The sequence below is a fragment of the Cyclopterus lumpus genome, chromosome 19 (assembly GCF_009769545.1).
Source record: "Cyclopterus lumpus isolate fCycLum1 chromosome 19, fCycLum1.pri, whole genome shotgun sequence".
In the NCBI taxonomy this organism is placed as follows: Eukaryota; Metazoa; Chordata; class Actinopteri; order Perciformes; family Cyclopteridae; genus Cyclopterus; species Cyclopterus lumpus.
The window spans coordinates 3,596,135-3,614,381 of NC_046984.1; the positions used below are offsets into that span (position 1 = coordinate 3,596,135).

The following is an 18,247-nucleotide window of genomic DNA, read 5'->3' on the forward strand; positions in this document are numbered from 1 at the left end:
TAACATCTGAGCTCATCATTAACACTGGTAACACCTGAGCTCATCATTAACACTGGTAACATCTGAGCTCATTAACACTGGTAACACCTGAGCTCATCATTAACACTGGTAACATCTGAGCTCATTAACACTGGTAACACCTGGGCTCATCATTAACACTGGTAACATCTGAGCTCATCAACACTGGTAACACCTGAGCTCATTAACACTGCTAACACCTGAGCTCATCATTAACACTGGTAACACCTGAGCTCATCATTAACACTGGTAACATCTGAGCTCATCAACACTGGTAACACCTGAGCTCATTAACACTGCTAACACCTGAGCTCATTAACACTGCTAACACCTGAGCTCATTAACACTGCTAACACCTGAGCTCATCATTAACACTGGTAACACCTGAGCTCATCATTAACACTGGTAACATCTGAGCTCATTAACACTGGTAACACCTGGGCTCATCATTAACACTACTAACACCTGAGCTCATTAACACTGGTAACATCTGAGCTCATTAACACTGGTAACATCTGAGCTCATCAACACTGGTAACATCTGAGCTCATTAACACTGCTAACACCTGAGCTCATCATTAACACTGGTAACATCTGAGCTCATTAACACTGGTAACATATGAGCTCATCAACACTGGTAACATCTGAGCTCATTAACACTGGTAACACCTGGGCTCATCATTAACACTGGTAACATCTGAGCTCATCAACACTGGTAACACCTGGGCTCATCATTAACACTGGTAACACCTGAGCTCATCATTAACACTGGTAACATCTGAGCTCATCAACACTGGTAACATCTGAGCTCATTAACACTGGTAACACCTGAGCTCATCATTAACACTGGTAACACCTGGGCTCATCATTAACACTGGTAACACCTGGGCTCATCATTAACACTACTAACACCTGAGCTCATCATTAACACTGGTAACACCTGGGCTCATCATTAACACTACTAACACCTGAGCTCATTAACACTGGTAACATCTGAGCTCATTAACACTGGTAACATCTGAGCTCATTAACACTGGTAACACCTGGGCTCATCATTAACACTGGTAACATCTGAGCTCATCAACACTGGTAACATCTGAGCTCATTAACACTGGTAACATCTGGGCTCATCATTAACACTGGTAACACCTGAGCTCATTAACACTGCTAACACCTGAGCTCATCATTAACACTGGTAACACCTGAGCTCATTAACACTGGTAACACCTGAGCTCATCATTAACACTGGTAACACCTGAGCTCATTAACACTGGTAACACCTGAGCTCATTAACACTGGTAACACCTGAGCTCATCATTAACACTGGTAACACCTGAGCTCATTAACACTGCTAACACCTGAGCTCATCATTAACACTGGTAACACCTGAGCTCATTAACACTGGTAACACCTGGGCTCATCATTAACACTGGTAACACCTGAGTTCATTAACACTGGTAACACCTGAGCTCATCATTAATGCTGGTAACACCTGAGCTCATCATTAACACTGGTAACACCTGAGCTCATCATTAACACTGGTAACACCTGAGCTCATTAACACTGGTAACACCTGGGTTCAGTGGGTCTCTCTCCTCCCAGAGAAACCACCTGGTTAGTGTTCGTACAACACTGCATTCACACTTTCAACTCTGAATCTGTACAGATGCACAAATAATTATATGTTAACAATTTTGTCAGTATAAATTCTCATTTTAATGATTTCCAGGATGATACAGAATTCAATGGAAATATTGCAGAAACAAACAAACAAAACAAACAGGCATACATCAAAATAGAACAGAGGAATCAATAGTGCTAAAACATGTTTTGATGTAAGAAATGCTCACGACTCAAAAACATAACAGTGCACACAGAACTTTCTGAGGGCTGTTTAAAAAAAATCTGAGTGCATTTGTAAAAACTATTATAGGAATAAAGATGGCTTGTTTTTTTTTTACTGGATGGCTCACAGACAGACAGACATTACGAGTATGGCATTGGGTCAATGACTGAAAGTGAAGATTAAAATTGGTGAAAACTGCTCTCGGTCCATAAAAAGAAAGGGATGGGTGAATAAAAGTAGAGAACTAATCTCACAACGCTGGTGACGAGCTGGTCCTGTTAACTAGTTTAGTTAAAAATATTAGTGATACATATTTTCTTTCTTTAACGTCTTTAAATCATATTGCATCACATTACTTTTTGAGATTGCTCTCATTTAAAGACAACTCTTTCCTTTGAAGGTCCTGACTGGCCGAGCTGCTTTAAGGTGGCCAATCAGAGCTCCCGCTGCAGCTTCATGGGTGTGGTGATGCTCGACTCACACAGGAAACAAAGTACCCAGCATGCCCTGAGCAGCAGATTTGTTTATACTTTCAGTTTTATACTGCAGACTTAAAATGCTATGTGAATTCAGATATTTAGGATGGCATGTTAAAAAGGAATCATTAATAAATTGATCATAATACATACGAGTACATATGTAAAATCCATTAATTATTCCTGTGTCATGTTCCAGGCCCCCTGATCTCTTACAGTGTTCAGTCACTTTGAAACGATGCACATATTCTTTTAGAAGTGAGGTCAAGGTTGACCTCACTTGAAATGCTTTGTAACAGTCCATGTTTAAAGGGAAATGTTTGAAAACGGCACACTTACAGTACTTTAACTTACAGTGAATTCATTTCATCGCTCCCTGAGGCGAGCTGTACAACCTTCCAGTGGGAGGCGGACTCAGCTCCACAGTCTGACACACATCTCTTCACTCAAAAGAAACGCTTTAAAGAAACAATGTTTCCTCACTTTGTGCCTCCTGAAGAGGATAAAAGACTTTGGTAAAAAAGCAAAAACCTGTCAAATCATATCAGGAATATGAGTCTTTAAATACAATAAACAATATGTTCCCCATGTTACAGACAGCAAGCAGCAAATATATATATATATATATATATATATATATATATATATATATATATATATAACAGTTATGCTAATATACACTAGAATGATTTGAACTCCATTTGTTAAAAAACAAACATATAGAATTATAAATATACTCAGTATAAAGATATCTGACTACACAAATACACAGTGTCACCAGAGACTCATAGATACATTTACAGGTAACGTGAAGAACATGGACCCTCATTCCCTTTAGTGATACTAGAATGAACACGCACACACACACACACACACACACACACACACACACACACACACACACACACACACACACACACACACACACACACACACACACACACACACACACACACACACACACACACACACACACACACACGTCTGGAAGCTGCTGCCTGTTGTTGCTCCAATAACATTCCCAGGTGTGGGCCCTAAGGCGAAGTGCTCGCGTTGAAAAACTGGGCAATATTGCGAAAAGGTTGTGCAGGAAATCCTCAAATGTGCACTTTTTGAGTATTCCGGGGTTAAATAAAGTATCTATTTTCTTGATTCACCCAGTCACGAAGAGGAGCCGAGCACCTCCACCGTCTCTGTTCTTACCAGCGACAGAGGACCACCTCCACCTCCATCTCCATCTCCTGCTCGCCGGCTTCTCAGTCTACGTGTTTGTCCATCGCTCCCCTCTGACGGGGACTTTGTGCCTCAGAGGTCAGCCGGGTCACTCCAACATGGCGTCCAGCTGGTCAGCCAGGTCGTCAAACATGTTGCCAATGTCATCGAGAATGTTCCCTGCCGCCTTCACGGTGCCGCTGCCACTGTGGACCAGACCAGACTGTTACAAGCCAGCTGAAACTGTGTGAGTCAACAAGTTATGTCGAACTTTGCTGATCAGTCATATCGCTATTCAAGGATACTAGAATACTGTTTTTGTAGACATACTATGCTGTTACTCTTTACGACATACTATATTATACTAGACTTCCCTTTTGGTGAAGTGATCTAAAGCTCACAGAGGTAGTCTCGAGCTACCGTCACCCCGTCTCTTTCTGGGGTCCTCCCATAGCGAGTGGATGTCCCCGAGTTGAGTTTCTCAGGAAGACTGCACAAACCCCACCCGTTGAATAGTGTAAAAACATGTTTGTACCCAGACTGCAGGTAATCGAATGGGAAACCCTGAGTGAGTGATGGCAATGGGACCTGTGCGACTTTTCCCTCTCGTATCAAGCAGTAGGAAAGGTAGGGTGTGACGTGTACGCAGTTAATTTGCCGACATCGCGGAGCATGGCGCCTACCTGTCCACACTGCTCCCCTGTGCCAGTTTGTTCTCCACCACTTTGAGCGCAGCCTCCAGCGACGTACTGGTCTGCTCCAGCCTCTTGTGAGCCAGCACCTCCAGACCGACCGCACCTGCCGGGGATGTCGGCGCTCTCCCTGCCTGACCGGCTGGGGCCGAGGTGAAGTACGAAGGGGCCGGAGCTGGGGGGGGCGGAGCAGCAAAAACAACACTTTGGACCAAAAGGAGGTTCAGTCCTGCGGCGACAATAAGCGAGGGATTCATTCATTCATTATTTAAGAAATATTGGCCAAAATATAGTTAATTCGTGAGGCAGATGGTGTTAGTTGGTCAGTGTTACCTGCTGCTGATGCCGGGACCATGCCGTGCTGAGGGAGTCTCGATACGGACAAACCAGACGCTTTCTTGGGACTCTCTGGTTTGGACATCACCGTCTGTGGGTTCACGGGTGTGGGGCCGGGTACACATGCCTGGGTGTGTATAATGGCGCCCAGCTTTGGCGAGACTGTGTGAATCTGTACGCTGGTTAGTTTCGGAATGGCTGTTTGGCCACTAGCTTGTCCCGAAGAGACGGATTTCCGGGGGATTGTCGGTTTGCTGTTGGCCGGTTGTTTGAGAGGACTGGAAGGTTTCGAGGACACTGGTGGCTTTGGGCCTTTTCCAAGGGAGCCTACTCTACGAAACACGTTCCCCGGCCTCTGAGATTCATCGTCGCTCAGCGCCCTGTCATCGTTGGGTGTGTGGAGACTGTTGGTCTGCGGGTGTTTGTACTCTCTGTTGGGGGACTCAGCCTCCTCAGGCGTCAATGAGTCTTTGGGTTTGTGCCGTCTTTTCACCGTGTCAGACTCCTTCAGATTGAACTCGGGGAGCTCCAGGCTGTTCGGGGTCTTGACTTCGCCGTCGGCGTGGGGGACAACTGCTGTCCTGGGCCGCTGTTTGATAGTGAGGATGCCTTCTTCAGCGAAAGGGAGGTGGCCACCTGAGCTGTGCTTTGGAGACGCCGTAGCACTCTTCGACATTCTTTCCCCTTTCCTTGCATTGTCCTCAAGTGATCCCTGCGAGCCTCCACCTCTTTGTCTGGCAGTCTCCACTTCTGACCTCTCGCTACCCGTCCTCCTCAGGCCCCCCAAGCCCAGGGCAGGGACAGGTTTGTATTGCTGTTGGATTGCGTGAGGACTCATCACATGTGGAATCGGAGAAGAAATGGGGATGAAAACAGGTGAAACTTGGACATGAGTTGGTGGGATATCGATCCTCCGAGATAGACTGCAGCTGCTGCTTCCCTCTAGCCTGGCTGCGATGCTCCTCACAGAGCCTGTGCCCTCCGTCTCCCCCCCTTGCTTCTCCTCTGGCTCCACCACCTTCCCGTTTCCTGGTTGACGTACCGGGCTGCCACTTACTGAACTCATCCTTTTGGGCGGTGGCGGGGGCGGGCCTTTGCTTCGGGATCGCACGGCAAACGAGTGGCTGCGGTTGATGTGCCGTTGGGTCCCCGTGGCACTCGTGTGCCCGCGTCCCGGCCTGCGCGACAGGGTGGCGTAGGAGGGCATGGCGGAAGAGGAAGCAGAGGTGCAGGGGGGAGCGAGGGCGTCTTCGTCGTCCGGCTCGCCGTCGGACAGAGCGTAGCGAGTCAGGCTTTGGGCGCGCTTTTTGTTTGTGCCCCTCTGGGCGTCACCACCAGGGTCATGTCCAGGCCGGGGTCCCAGCAGAGGCACCGCTCCAGGCAGAGGTTTGGAGAGTCCCCGCGAAGCCCCATTGATGCCTCCTGCCTGGGCATGGAGGTAACTGAAGGCCTTCTGTATGGGGGAAGGTTGTGGGGATGGAGAGGAAGGGGAGGAGGTTGTGTGGTGCTGTGGCTGATAGAGACGGATGGGGGACTGGAAGTGTGTGTCTTTGGGTGGGACGGCCGGGTAGGCAAAGCGGGGCATCTTGCTGGGTGTTAACGGAGGTGTCAGAGGGGAGAAGGGGAGTTTGTTCGGGGTAGCAGAGCGACTCAGGTGCTCCCACATCTCTGTGGGTCTCGGTCTACTTCTACCGGCCTCCTCCCCCGCACCACTCCCCAGACTCTCCTCTGACCGGCTGGATATCCTGGCTGAAGATGGTGCAGCTTGGTGATCTTGAGAATAGCCTGAATTTGAATTTCCTGAATTCCCTGACCCGCGCGATCGCACGCTAATGCTCTCCTGACTGACTGACATGGCCGACAGAGCTGCTGCAGAGGGCACGCCCCTGATGCCGAACGCCTCGGCAGCTCCTCCCCCGGCCCTGCCCTTCATGGCGCTCTGCAACTCGGCGCTCAACTCGCTGTCCTGGAAGGAGAGGAGCGCCCTGGGGGTGCGAGGGGAGGGGCAGCAGTCGTCAGGAGGAGCGTGAGCCTGCACATTGTGCGTTGGCGTGTGCTCGATGGCCACAATTTCCAGGGCGCCGGGGAGGTTCCGTCGGAGAGTCCCGCCTCCAGCTCTGTCGGCATGGTTACGGAAGCGCTGCAGGTCGCAGAGTCGCTTCACCGCTAACATTAGCTTCTTCTGGTGGCCTGAAACAGAAAGAAAGAACACAGAGCCTTTCGAGAGAGCTTTTCAGCACATTTCAGAGTTTTCCTCTTTGAACAGTTTACCAAGACTAGAACTAAGTCATCAACCCTCTTTGAGAGATCAATTTCCATCAAAAGTTGAGTGGCCTCACTCGTGGCTCCTAGAGGATTACATTCACTGTGAAGTGATCGAAACCGGTCAGGCTCATATTTTCAAACAGCACAGTCCTGCTTGTAATGGAGCTGACAGCTAAAAGCTAACGCTAACGGGGGTCAGATTGACTCGTATCCCAGCTCCAGTCAGTAAAAATGTTTATTGGCCGAAAGTAAATTATAAAGTTAACGTTATCATTATGTGTTCAACTGTAATCTTGTAAAATTCCATTTTTGGTAAGAAACTTGGATAAATACAGAGAGGTTCAAAGCAATATAACATAAATATTAGAGAGGGAATACCTGTTGAACTTTCTAACACTAGCTCAAAGAAGCTTATAACATAATTTAAATGACTGGCGCAATAATTTTTTCCCCTTTTTTGGAACGGTTTTAGGACAGGTGTACAAAGTTAGTCCGGTTAGCCAAAGAAAAAAAAATTGCAATGAGTGCATCTCTAGAGAGGTGGAACATTTATTTGGAGGCACAAAAGAGATAAACCCCCTTGCAAGCATAAATTAACATAAATGGATTTGAAGTGTAAACGGTAAAAACAGCAAAAATGGAACAGCATCATTTTGGGGGTTTTCGAGGAAGCCGTGCAAATCCCCAGAAAATGTCATAGAAGTACGGTGTAATTCCTCACCCAGTTTGCTAATGCCTATCTCCTGCAGGTCCTCCCAGCTGATGTCTTTGACAATCGTAATGGAGTCATAACCGTTGTCACACAATCTCTTCTGGTACTGAGGCAGTCCGATCACACTCAGCCACTCGCCCAGGTCCGGCTGAGAGCAGCAAACAGACAAGAGTCAGAATCATCCTGGACGTTGTGCTTTTAGGAAGCAAGTTGTACAACACATCTAAGAGAAGTAGCTGCATTTAGGTGTTTAACCACAAGAGCGTTTCCTCACAGGGATGTAATCAGGCAGCCACTCGGGGATGTTCAGCTTGCCAATCTCCATTGAGATCTTCTTTCTGTGGCCTGGTTTGGTCACTCCGATGGCCGTCAGGTCCTGACGAACAAAACACATGTACTGACTATCATGAATAAGATCAACAGTTTATATATATATATATATATATATATATAAAAATCAATAAATATATATATATATATATACATCGTATTCATATATATTCATGATATTATTACTCCTCCTTGGCTGTTAGTTCTCAATATGACACCATGCACTATGCAGACCAGCAAGTATGGAGATAGGAGGTGGACCGTAATGAGAGTGCGAAGGCTAAATGTGCACAGCAAGTACAAATGTTGCAAATAAGTAAAACAAACGAATTAATAAACACATTCAACAACAATGGATCTAAATTTGAATAATTTCTTAATGCTAAAATGCTAATTGCACACAGAAACACACACACACACACACACACACCTCAGGGGTCATCCTGCTGATGGTGGGTACATCATATCCTGCGCTGATGAAGTTTGATGTGTACTGCTGCAACTGGAACTCATACAGCCATTGGTAGATGGCCTCAGAGTCCTGACAACAGAGAGGGAGGATGTTTATGAGGCTTTGCAACATCAAAAATAACCCTTCCATGCAGGTTTTTCTAAACATGGTAAAACAATTAACGTTACAAAGGCTACGGTTACTTGGCTTTGATGAGAACATACTAACCGTATGTTTTGACCATTTATAAATTAGAACTGTCCAAATGTGAAACTCCTAGTACTCAACTCACCTTGCCTTCCAGAAGCTCTTCCGGCCTCACGAAGCCTTTCTGGGAAGTGCCGTTGACTTGCCGACGGGAACCACCTAGAAAACACACGTACAAAATCAAACCTACAGGACGACAACCTGCATTAAGCTTCATCGCGAGTGTCTGCAGGGTCAGCACACCCCGACGAGAAACAAGTAACGTCGCTGGAACAAGAAGTCACTAATATGGTCCGGCTGTTGTTGGGTCTCTCCAGGTCTTTGAAGGTTATCTACCTGATCGGAAAACCCACTGAACACACATGATTCATCCCTCGTTCAGTCCTGACACATTGCCACAGATCTCTGAGGAATGCACCTTTCCTCCCGTCTGTTGCCCGAGGCAAATGTTTTGATCTTTCCTCTCTCTTCCTCACAGATAGTTACCATTTAATTATCACGTCTATAAAACGCCGTTCTGAGCCCACTTGAGTGAGCGGCCAAGGCAGAAGAGCAAAGTCAAAAAGGTTAAGGGCAATTAATAATCACCAAGAAAAAAGTGACAGTAAGAAAAGTGTCAGTTCAACCAAATCCTATATCCTCACTTAACTTTAGTGGTATCTATAGTTGGTTCTTTATTTACACAGGCAGACATTTCTGCCTCCACCTTAAGTAGAGGCAGAGTCGGATATGTTGTTTTGTAATTTGGGTGAACACTTCTTTATTTTAAGCCTCAGGTCCCAGAGTTCAATGAAACCTATGCATTAGGTAAAGCTCTTGATTAGCTTAGCATTAAGCAGGAGAAAACAGCTAGACTGGCGCTCTCCAAAGTTGTAAAATACGCCTCCTTAATGTCTAAAGTTGTACATGTTGGGAAATGTAAAAAAGGGGGGAGTTCGGTGCCAGAACTATTTCTTGGCACATTGATTTCCCGGAGCCTTGTCATCACCGTGAGGTTGCCAGGTTTGGCGCTACTATGACGACTGCATTTGTGTACAGACCAGCCGTTTTCCCACTGCTTCCAGTCTTTATGCTAAGCTAGGCTAACTCCAGTTCTGTACCCAAAACACACCGACAGAAGAGTATCCATCGAGTCATCAAACACTTTTGAAGTACTACTTGGTGAATCCAGGACTTTAAAAGCCCAGAGGTCGAACAACCTCGGCTGCTTATCTTTCTGCGTTTTAATTACTCCGATTCTTTTCTCTCTCAACTTTGCCGTGAAGGTCGGGGGCCCGTTGTCTCCCAAGAGAGTAAAACGTAGCACCTCGTAGAGAGGTGTTTGGCCTCAGGGCAAGAGACGAAGCTTTTGGGTTGAGAAGCCGGTTGCTCTTCACAAAGAGAAAGTCAAATAATACATTTGACTCAATGTTATTTATCAATACCAATCTAGAATGAAACCCTTTTAAGGGCGTGTTGTTTTGACATATTCCTTGCACCTGTCTTAACAGTAGGAAGGGGAAAAAATTTTTTGTCCTGGAAAATTCAACATTCAAACTCTGAAGAGTGTCAGTTCACCAGTAGCATTTTCTCTGGTTTCACCTACGCTGTCTCACTGCCTACACGTTGTCCTCTGGTCACATGGTAACAACTGAATCTATCGATAGACAAAGATAGTTAAATGTCCCCCGCGGCCACGACTAAACATTAAACTACCTGCGCAGGACTTCTTACCCGCCAGGAGAAGGGAGAGAGGCACAGCTCCAGATGTTTGGCACTTCATCCTTCTGCCTAACCGTCACGCAGACATTCAGTCAGGTCATCTGCTCGGTTCCCTTTATTCCACCTTTCTCCGTCATTTCACAAATGAGTATTTTGCTCTCGCTGCTTCTGTTCCTGTCCCCTCCCTCCAACTCCTCATTTCTCTCCTCCTTCACTTTAACCTGCCTTCCTATTCAGCCTGAGGTCAAAAGAGAGTCTCTGCTTCATCTAGCATTTCACTCCATAACATCTTCAAAGCCCTTTCTCAGCCCTCCAGAGAAGAACTGCGCAATGTGCGCTTTTCTACGATATGATATTTTTTTGCACCTGCCGTACAGATCTATAACAAGCGTGGACACACAAAAACACATTTTGGAGAGGTGATTGGGATCTTTTCTGTGTAGTGTGGTTTTATTGGTTTCTGTGGCGAGGTAAGCCTTTTCTCTCTCCTCCCATCTCATTTCCTTTCAGACTCGCAGCAATAACAGCTCAATCTGCAGAACAAAAGCACTGCTGCTGCATTCGTCTATAATCACATTCCTCAAGTAGGAAAAATAATGTTTGACACAAGACAATAATAATATCATCTATGGCTTTGATGCTGTTGTGCCCTGGCTATGAGTCCTAAAAATGTATCCAAGTATCAGGATGTAAAACGGTCACATTTTATGAGAAATAAGTCAGATCTAGAAATAGCTGTTCTATTAAGATAAAACAAATATACTACTTAGAAAATATAGTATAAATAGACACAAAAAAATTAAATATTTCACCAAAAAAAAGTAATACTCTCAACAGATGAGGAAAATAGGTGACCATTTATGAGTCAATTGAAAGATTTGGATGACCAGCAGTTACAGATTTCAAAAATAAGCAACATTTTTCAACATTATTACAGGCTTTTCGAAATAAATTAAATAAATGACATGATGTACATAGGGCATGGCTTGAAGCAGTAGCTAAAGCACAGCAGGTACTTATATTATAATATTCCAGGCAGCTGAGTCAAAGACTGAGAAATCAAAACACAAGTTCACTACAAAAGGATTAAAACTTATGACTCACTAAGAATCACATGAAACTTTGCCTTGTAACTCTATGGCTTTATTCTCATGATATCATGGCTTTGTTTCTGTAATTAACTTTTTACTTGATTATCAAATTTGTTTTTAGTTCATAGAAAAAATGAGCGGAGACCGAGAGAAATCTTATGATGAGAACTAATAGGGTTGTTATAAAACAGAGGAAGAAGACGGAAGATGTTTTATTCTCTGACCAACCTGTGGATCCATCAGCCTGTTTGTGGCGCTCTGCTCCTGCAATGTGGAGGTGGTCTCCTGATTCACCAGCAGAGGGAGCCAGCTGCATGCAAAAAAACTAAATGATGAAGGAAGATGCAACACACGCCGCCACCACATCTCTAGAATTCCTAAGGCGCACTGCAGACAATATCCAACATGCTAAATCAGATCGTGTTGTGCATTCAAATGTTCATTCACACAAGTGAACCAAGATGGAGAACTCTAAGAAGATCTAACCTTGCCAGGGTCAGCATTGTGGCGGTTTTGAATCCCATTCTGTCTGTGGCCGCTCTCTGAGCTCTGGCCGCTGCCAGCGCTGCGGCTGCTGCCCACACTGCCGGCACTCCCAACACTGTGTCTGTCACCTGAGAGAGAGAGAGAGATCACAGGTGGAATCAGACTTACATTTGTCTAATAGTTAGCGAATCTGCAGGGGAAGCAAGATTGTATTTCACTGCAAAAATGAAAATTCAAATTGAATTCCTATTCCATTTAAAAGGATTAGTTCAGCATTTTAGGACATGCACATGTTTGCGTTCTTATTCAAAAGTTAAAAAGGCACAGTCTGCAGGATTCCAGGTGAACTATTAGCTGAAATAGAGTACAATATTCATAACTATGTTTTCATTACCGTCCGATCACATGAAACCAAGAAATGTTTCTCCATGTTTCTACAGCAGCCCAGAAGGACCAAACCAAACGCTGGCTCTGGAGAGAGCCTTTCACGGTTTTATGCTACCTGGCGGCCACCATAGCTCTCCAACATGCTTGTAAAACTACGGTGACATGATCTGCAGAGTGCCAAGCCGTGGTGCCGCCGGCCACCGCCTGACCACCGTTGTTCATGAAGTCGTTGGTATTATGGGAAGGTTGGCCTCACGTTACCCAAGTCTTGGAAAGGGAGGAGACTCAGTTGGTGGCAATCTAGGTGCCACTGAATCCTACATCCTGTGCCTTTAAATGAAAGATCTATACCAATCTTATGTCTGTGGGCGTGTCTGGGGATTAGCTTAGCTTAGCTTAAAGACTGGAAGCAGGGGAAACAAGCAGTCTGGCCCTGTCCAAAGTTAAGTGGAAAGTTCACCAGTTATATATCATTTGTTTGGCTTATCAATGATTTTAGAGTTTCATGATGTAAGGAACAACAATGTATCCAGTCCAGAAAGTTACAGAATGCAACACCACCTAGAATCACAAAATCATATTTACATCTCCGTTTTACATGTTAATTAGTTAGCTTTTATTCTAAGCTAGGCTAATCAACAAACTAGCTTTGATTGCTATCCATTTAACTAACTCTCGAAGCGCATTAATGATTTTTACCAAAAACTCTTTCTTTAAAATGTTGCCAATTTCCGCAATTATCTGGTGATCAGATGACATTTTCTCTTTGCTTATGAGAAACAAAAGTGCCATTTGTTTTCATATTTTGCTGTGCAGGCTTTCAGGGTGGAGGTAGCTGCAAGAGACAGGAGTAACACAGGAGATGTCGAGAAGGCTTTAAAGAGTGCTGCTCACCAATATAACTGAGGCAAGATAAGTCAAAGGTTATAGTTACCGTATTATTGGGGTGTGGGCGGGAGGGGGGGGGGGATCAAGACTCTGGGATTTTAAGGGATAAAGATGGGAATAAGCTTCCTTAAAGAGGCAGTTATCAGAATGGCGGGGTTGGGATCTGGTCAACAGGATCACACAGGGTTGGTTGGCTGCCAGGGGTTTGGGACCACACACCCTTACCAGTGGGAGAGCTCCTGAGGACCCAAATGTCCTGAGCGGGGCTAGCAGCACTAGCTGGGGCAGTGAGCTGACTGTCAGGTGGAGCACCTAACAAACACACACACACACTTTAGACACACACTCACTGTGTGACCCACACACTGTCGCCGGGAGAGGATCAAGCTGCCACTGAGCAACAGAGGGTTGATCGAGAGGGGACTGGGATCAGGGTGCTGTTTGGGAGGAACATGTGAAACTTGGGAACATGGTAGGATTATGAGACAAGGGGCCCCTGTGGCACAGACATGTAAAAGCCCCCCCGCCCCTCCTACATAGAGACCTTCAACAAAGACCTAACAAGATGGATTAGGATGGCTTTTCATAGGGACGCTAAGAACTGCAACATTATGGTTGAAGCCCTCGGCTATTGTTCCAGAAGGGGCTATTCATTCAATGTCATGACTGGACAATGCAATAGGGGGAGAACAAGGGGGGCAGCGTCTGCATCAAGATCATGACCTTACCTAGAGCCTTCTATGATCAGATACCACCCTCGTTATCTCCAGAGGGAATTTACTTTGGCCGTTCTCACAGCATTGGTTTGTTGGATTACGGTTTTGAGGCCTCGAGTTCATTGTTTTGCTGTCGCCATCTTGGTCTGTTGCAACCAAGTGACACGAGAGGGTGGAGCTTAATACGACCGAACGTACTGGACGTCATGGTAGCTACCTGTCAATTACAAGGTAGCCCCGCCCTAAAGCATACCCTGCTTTACCGCCTATTTGACTCTAAATGAGATCATAATTTACTAAATGAACATCATGCTGTATTGAAGAAGACTTGAAACTAGAGATTGAGACCAAAAACTCATCTTTACAATATTTACTGAGGGAATAAATCAAGAGAGAAGTAGAGACATTTTCTCATCCATGAATGGCAGCAGCTGATCACAGACGGATAGTCAGTCCACTTTAACAGCTGTAGAGACTTTGAAGTTTGTGTCTGCACACACGTGAACTAATACTAATGAAGGCACACAGTCATCAAAGCCTGAGTAGCAGTGTTTTCTTGCTGTAGCCTGTTACCTGTTAAACAAACACCTGCACATTTGTTTTTACTGTGCACTGTGTGCTAATTAGAGGGACATGAAGCATTTCTACTACTAGCAGAATGCATTTATATCATTTATTCATTATTTGCATCTGTATGTATTGGTATTCTGATTGTGAATTCATTAATAAAATCACCCAGAATATAACGTTGGTGTCTTTTGAACAATGGGAATTATTTATTAGGCTAAATATCTCAGGGAAAATGTTAATTATGTAAATCATGCCAAACCAGACGCTCATGAGTTATCCGCCTAATATGTGACAATAACCGATGTAAAAAGTGAAGGCTTGCTCATGGCTACTCAGATGCCTCCTTGATTCTCGCTCCTTAGGGCAGAAATGGGAGCTTTGAGACCAACAGATCAATGGCGTTGTAGCTAGGAAGTAGCTATTAAGAACCATCAGAGGCTACAAAAGGAAAACCAGAAATGCTGAGGTAATGTCGGCATCTCCCCCAGATGAATGGAAAACGTTCTATTCACGCTTTGAGAACAACTCAGCTGCTGAGGAGGTACAAAGGCCCTGGATTGCTGCCCACTGATATATCCCTCTGCTTGAATAACCACCGCCTAGCAGCACTCACCTGTCCTCTAACATCAAGTACTTTGAGCAGTTAGTCAGATCCTTCATCTCTTCCCTCCCCAACTCAATAAATGACTTATAACAAAACAATTTACAAACTAACCTTTGCTACCGCATCGTTTGTAGTCTTATGCGCCTTATTGTGGTCCTACTGTGTCTCTCTGTGGTCATACAGTGTCTCTTTGAGACCGCACAGCGTTTCTTTGAGGTTGTACAGCATCTCTTTGTGGTCGTACATTGTCTTTTTGTAGTCGTTCTTTGTGGTCGTACATTGTCTCTTTCTGGTCGCACAGAGTCTCTTTGTGGTCGTACATTGTCTCTTTCTGGTCGCACAGAGTCTCTTTGTGGTGGTATTGTCTCTTTGTGGTGGTACATTGTCTCTTTGAGGTCGTACATTGTCTCTTTGAGGTCGCACAGGGTCTCTTTGTGGTCGTACATTGTCTCTTTGGTGTCGTACATTGTCTCTTTGTGGTCGTACATTGTCTCTTTCTGGTCGCACAGGGTCTCTGTGGTGGTACATTGTCTCTTTGAGGTCGTAAAGTCTCTTTGAGGTGGTATTGTCTCTTTGTGGTCGTACATTGTCTCTTTCTGGTCGCACAGAGTCTCTTTGTGGTCATACATTGTCTCTTTCTGGTCGCACAGAGTCTCTTTGTGGTCATACATTGTCTCTTTCTGGTCGCACAGAGTCTCTTTGTGGTGGTATTGTCTCTTTGTGGTGGTACATTGTCTCTTTGAGGTCGTACATTGTCTCTTTGAGGTCGCACAGGGTCTCTTTGTGGTCGTACATTGTCTCTTTGGTGTCGTACATTGTCTCTTTGTGGTCGTACATTGTCTCTTTGTGGTCGCACAGGGTCGCTTTCTGGTCGCACAGGGTCTCTTTGTGGTGGTACATTGTCTCTTTGAGGTCGTACAGAGTCTCTTTGAGGTCGCACAGGGTCTTTTTGTGGTCATACATTGTCCCTTTGAGGTCATACATTGTCTCTTTGAGGTCGTACAGTCTCTTTGAGGTCGTACAGAGTCTCTTTGAGGTCGCACAGGGTCTTTTTGTGGTCATACATTGTCTCTTTGAGGTCATACATTGTCTCTTTGAGGTCGTACAGAGTCTCTTTGAGGTCGCACAGGGTCTTTTTGTGGTCATACATTGTCTCTTTGAAGTTGTACGTTGTCTCTTTGTGGTCGTACATTGTCTCTTTGTGGTCGTACATTGTCTCTTTGAGGTCGTACATTGTCTCTTTGAGGTCGTATAGGGTCTCTTTCTGGCCGTACATTGTCTCTTTGTGGTCGTATATTGTCTCTTTGTGGTCGTACATTGTCTCTTTGAGGTCGCACAGGGTCTCTTTGAGGTCGCACAGGGTCTCTTTGAGGTCGCACAGGGTCTCTTCGTGGTCGTACACTTTCTCTTTGTGGTCATACAGTGTCTCTTTGTGGTCATACAGTGTCTTTTTGAGGTCAAAGCTTATCTTGTTGTGGTCGCAGCGTGTCTCTTTGTGGTCCTCATATTTGTTTGACACTTTTGTATTTGTTTGACTCACTTTCCAACAAGAGATAAGTCACCTCAAAAAGATGAGGGCCCCCAGAACCATTGGATTATTATTTGTGTGTGTGTGTGTGTTTGTGTGTGTACCTGCGGGATCATAACCAAGGGTGTATGAGTCATCAGTCTGAGGGGTGGAACCATGGCTTGAGGGAGAAACTCTGGACGTTAAATGTTGTCGTTGGCTAGACATTGAGGCTTGCCGGGAGAGAGTGACCCCTAGGGTTAGGGAGACAGGATGGCATGCATGAGTGAGACAAAGAAGTTCATGTACATGCATGTGTGTTTTGTCAGTTTGAACTGCATGCACAGCTATGGGAACAGACTGGAAGACACTGTAAGACGGTAACAGAAAACACCCCTTTGAAGTATTGTGAACACATTATGAACTTTATCATATATTCTTGTTCATTGAGTATTTGGAACAACAGCTAAAAAAACAGCAAATTCACGTAAATCCCCTACTGGTGTTGCATAAGAGGATGCTGAAAGAGAGTATAAGATCACCAGCGACACTTATAGGGCTTACTGTTCCTTTGTGTGTTGTTGGTCCACAGTTGCTGACACCATTGACATTATCACAGAGCTCAGGCACACACACACACTACTGAGTTTGCCTCATAAGCAAAGAGCCCGTCACCGACTTAAAGTCAAACTCTCTTTCTGTTCTCTCACACACACACACACACACACACACACACACACACACACACACACACACACACACACACACACACACACACACACACACACACACACACACACACACACACACACACACACACACACACACACACACACACACACACACACACACACACAGTGAGGGCTTTAGCACTGCGCTGACACTTTGCAATCTGGCCATAGTAATCCTATTAATGTGTGTCTCCGTGTGTGAATATCTACATTTGTGTGTGTTTCCTGGCTTGTTGAGGACCTTGGAATGAAGTGTTTTAGCTTAGCTTGAGTGTGTGCGTGTGTCTCTGTCTGTCTGTAGCTGTTATTGGACCCCTCGCTATACTTGTCCCGCTGTTTGAATGTCAGTGGCTTTACAGCTGCAAAACAAACACAGGGATCATATTCCTTTTATTCAAAGGGTTTAAATCACATGATTTATAAGCATGCTGAACCGTCCAGTGATCATCCATGCCAACATGATAGATCCTGCTTGTGTACAATTGTCAAGATATATTCTTAGCCCAGATATATAACCAATGCCCTGGGTTAGCCCTTTTAACAGCACTCTGTCAAGTCAAGTCCCCAGGATGAGGGGTTCCATCTGGCACTGGGACAGAGTTATCATAGACGGAGTATGATATGGAAACCAATTACTCAGTGGCCTTCAGTGCTCCAAGCAGGACAGTAGTAAGCGGTACTACGTCCTGCAGAACTAAATGTTTAGACGAAGGTTGTGTAAATAACAAAATAATAATTCAACTATAGAAAAGTGTTGTCTTTAAGTTATTTGGTCATTATCTAAGGTAACAATAATGGTAAAAATATAATATGAAATTGCATAGTTTTCAGTCAAAATGTTCTTGGGGGTGGACTCTCAAATCCAACATATGTTTCATTTACTGTAGACATTTAGAATGTAATTGTGAAGGCTGATACGAGCCAGTGAATGAGGGTTGGCACTACTGCTTTCAAGGTCAAGAATGTACATTCTAACTTAATATTATAAACTGTTGGGTAGTTCAACCAAGAACAGTGCCTAA

General features: G+C 44.9%; 1 protein-coding gene across 7 annotated transcripts in view; it reads right to left on the minus strand.

Annotated features, from left to right (window-relative positions):
- Positions 1 to 3,256: 3,256 nt before the first annotated feature.
- Positions 3,257 to 18,247, minus strand: part of LOC117748863 (caskin-2-like) — a 46,083-nt gene continuing 31,092 nt past the window's right edge. For 6 of the 7 annotated variants that reach the window (XM_034558975.1, XM_034558973.1, XM_034558972.1 and 3 more), the window contains 10 exons: positions 16,620 to 16,748; positions 11,823 to 11,950; positions 11,565 to 11,646; positions 8,630 to 8,703; positions 8,317 to 8,427; positions 7,831 to 7,932; positions 7,566 to 7,704; positions 4,577 to 6,769; positions 4,235 to 4,472; positions 3,257 to 3,757 (listed from right to left, as the gene is read on the minus strand). In XM_034558975.1, the coding sequence (XP_034414866.1) occupies positions 3,661 to 3,757; positions 4,235 to 4,472; positions 4,577 to 6,769; positions 7,566 to 7,704; positions 7,831 to 7,932; positions 8,317 to 8,427; positions 8,630 to 8,703; positions 11,565 to 11,646; positions 11,823 to 11,950; positions 16,620 to 16,748 (3,293 nt within the window). In that variant the 3' untranslated portion in view covers positions 3,257 to 3,660. The remainder of the gene's footprint in view (positions 3,758 to 4,234; positions 4,473 to 4,576; positions 6,770 to 7,565; positions 7,705 to 7,830; positions 7,933 to 8,316; positions 8,428 to 8,629; positions 8,704 to 11,564; positions 11,647 to 11,822; positions 11,951 to 16,619; positions 16,749 to 18,247) is intronic. The other variant, XM_034558976.1, reaches the window with a different exon arrangement.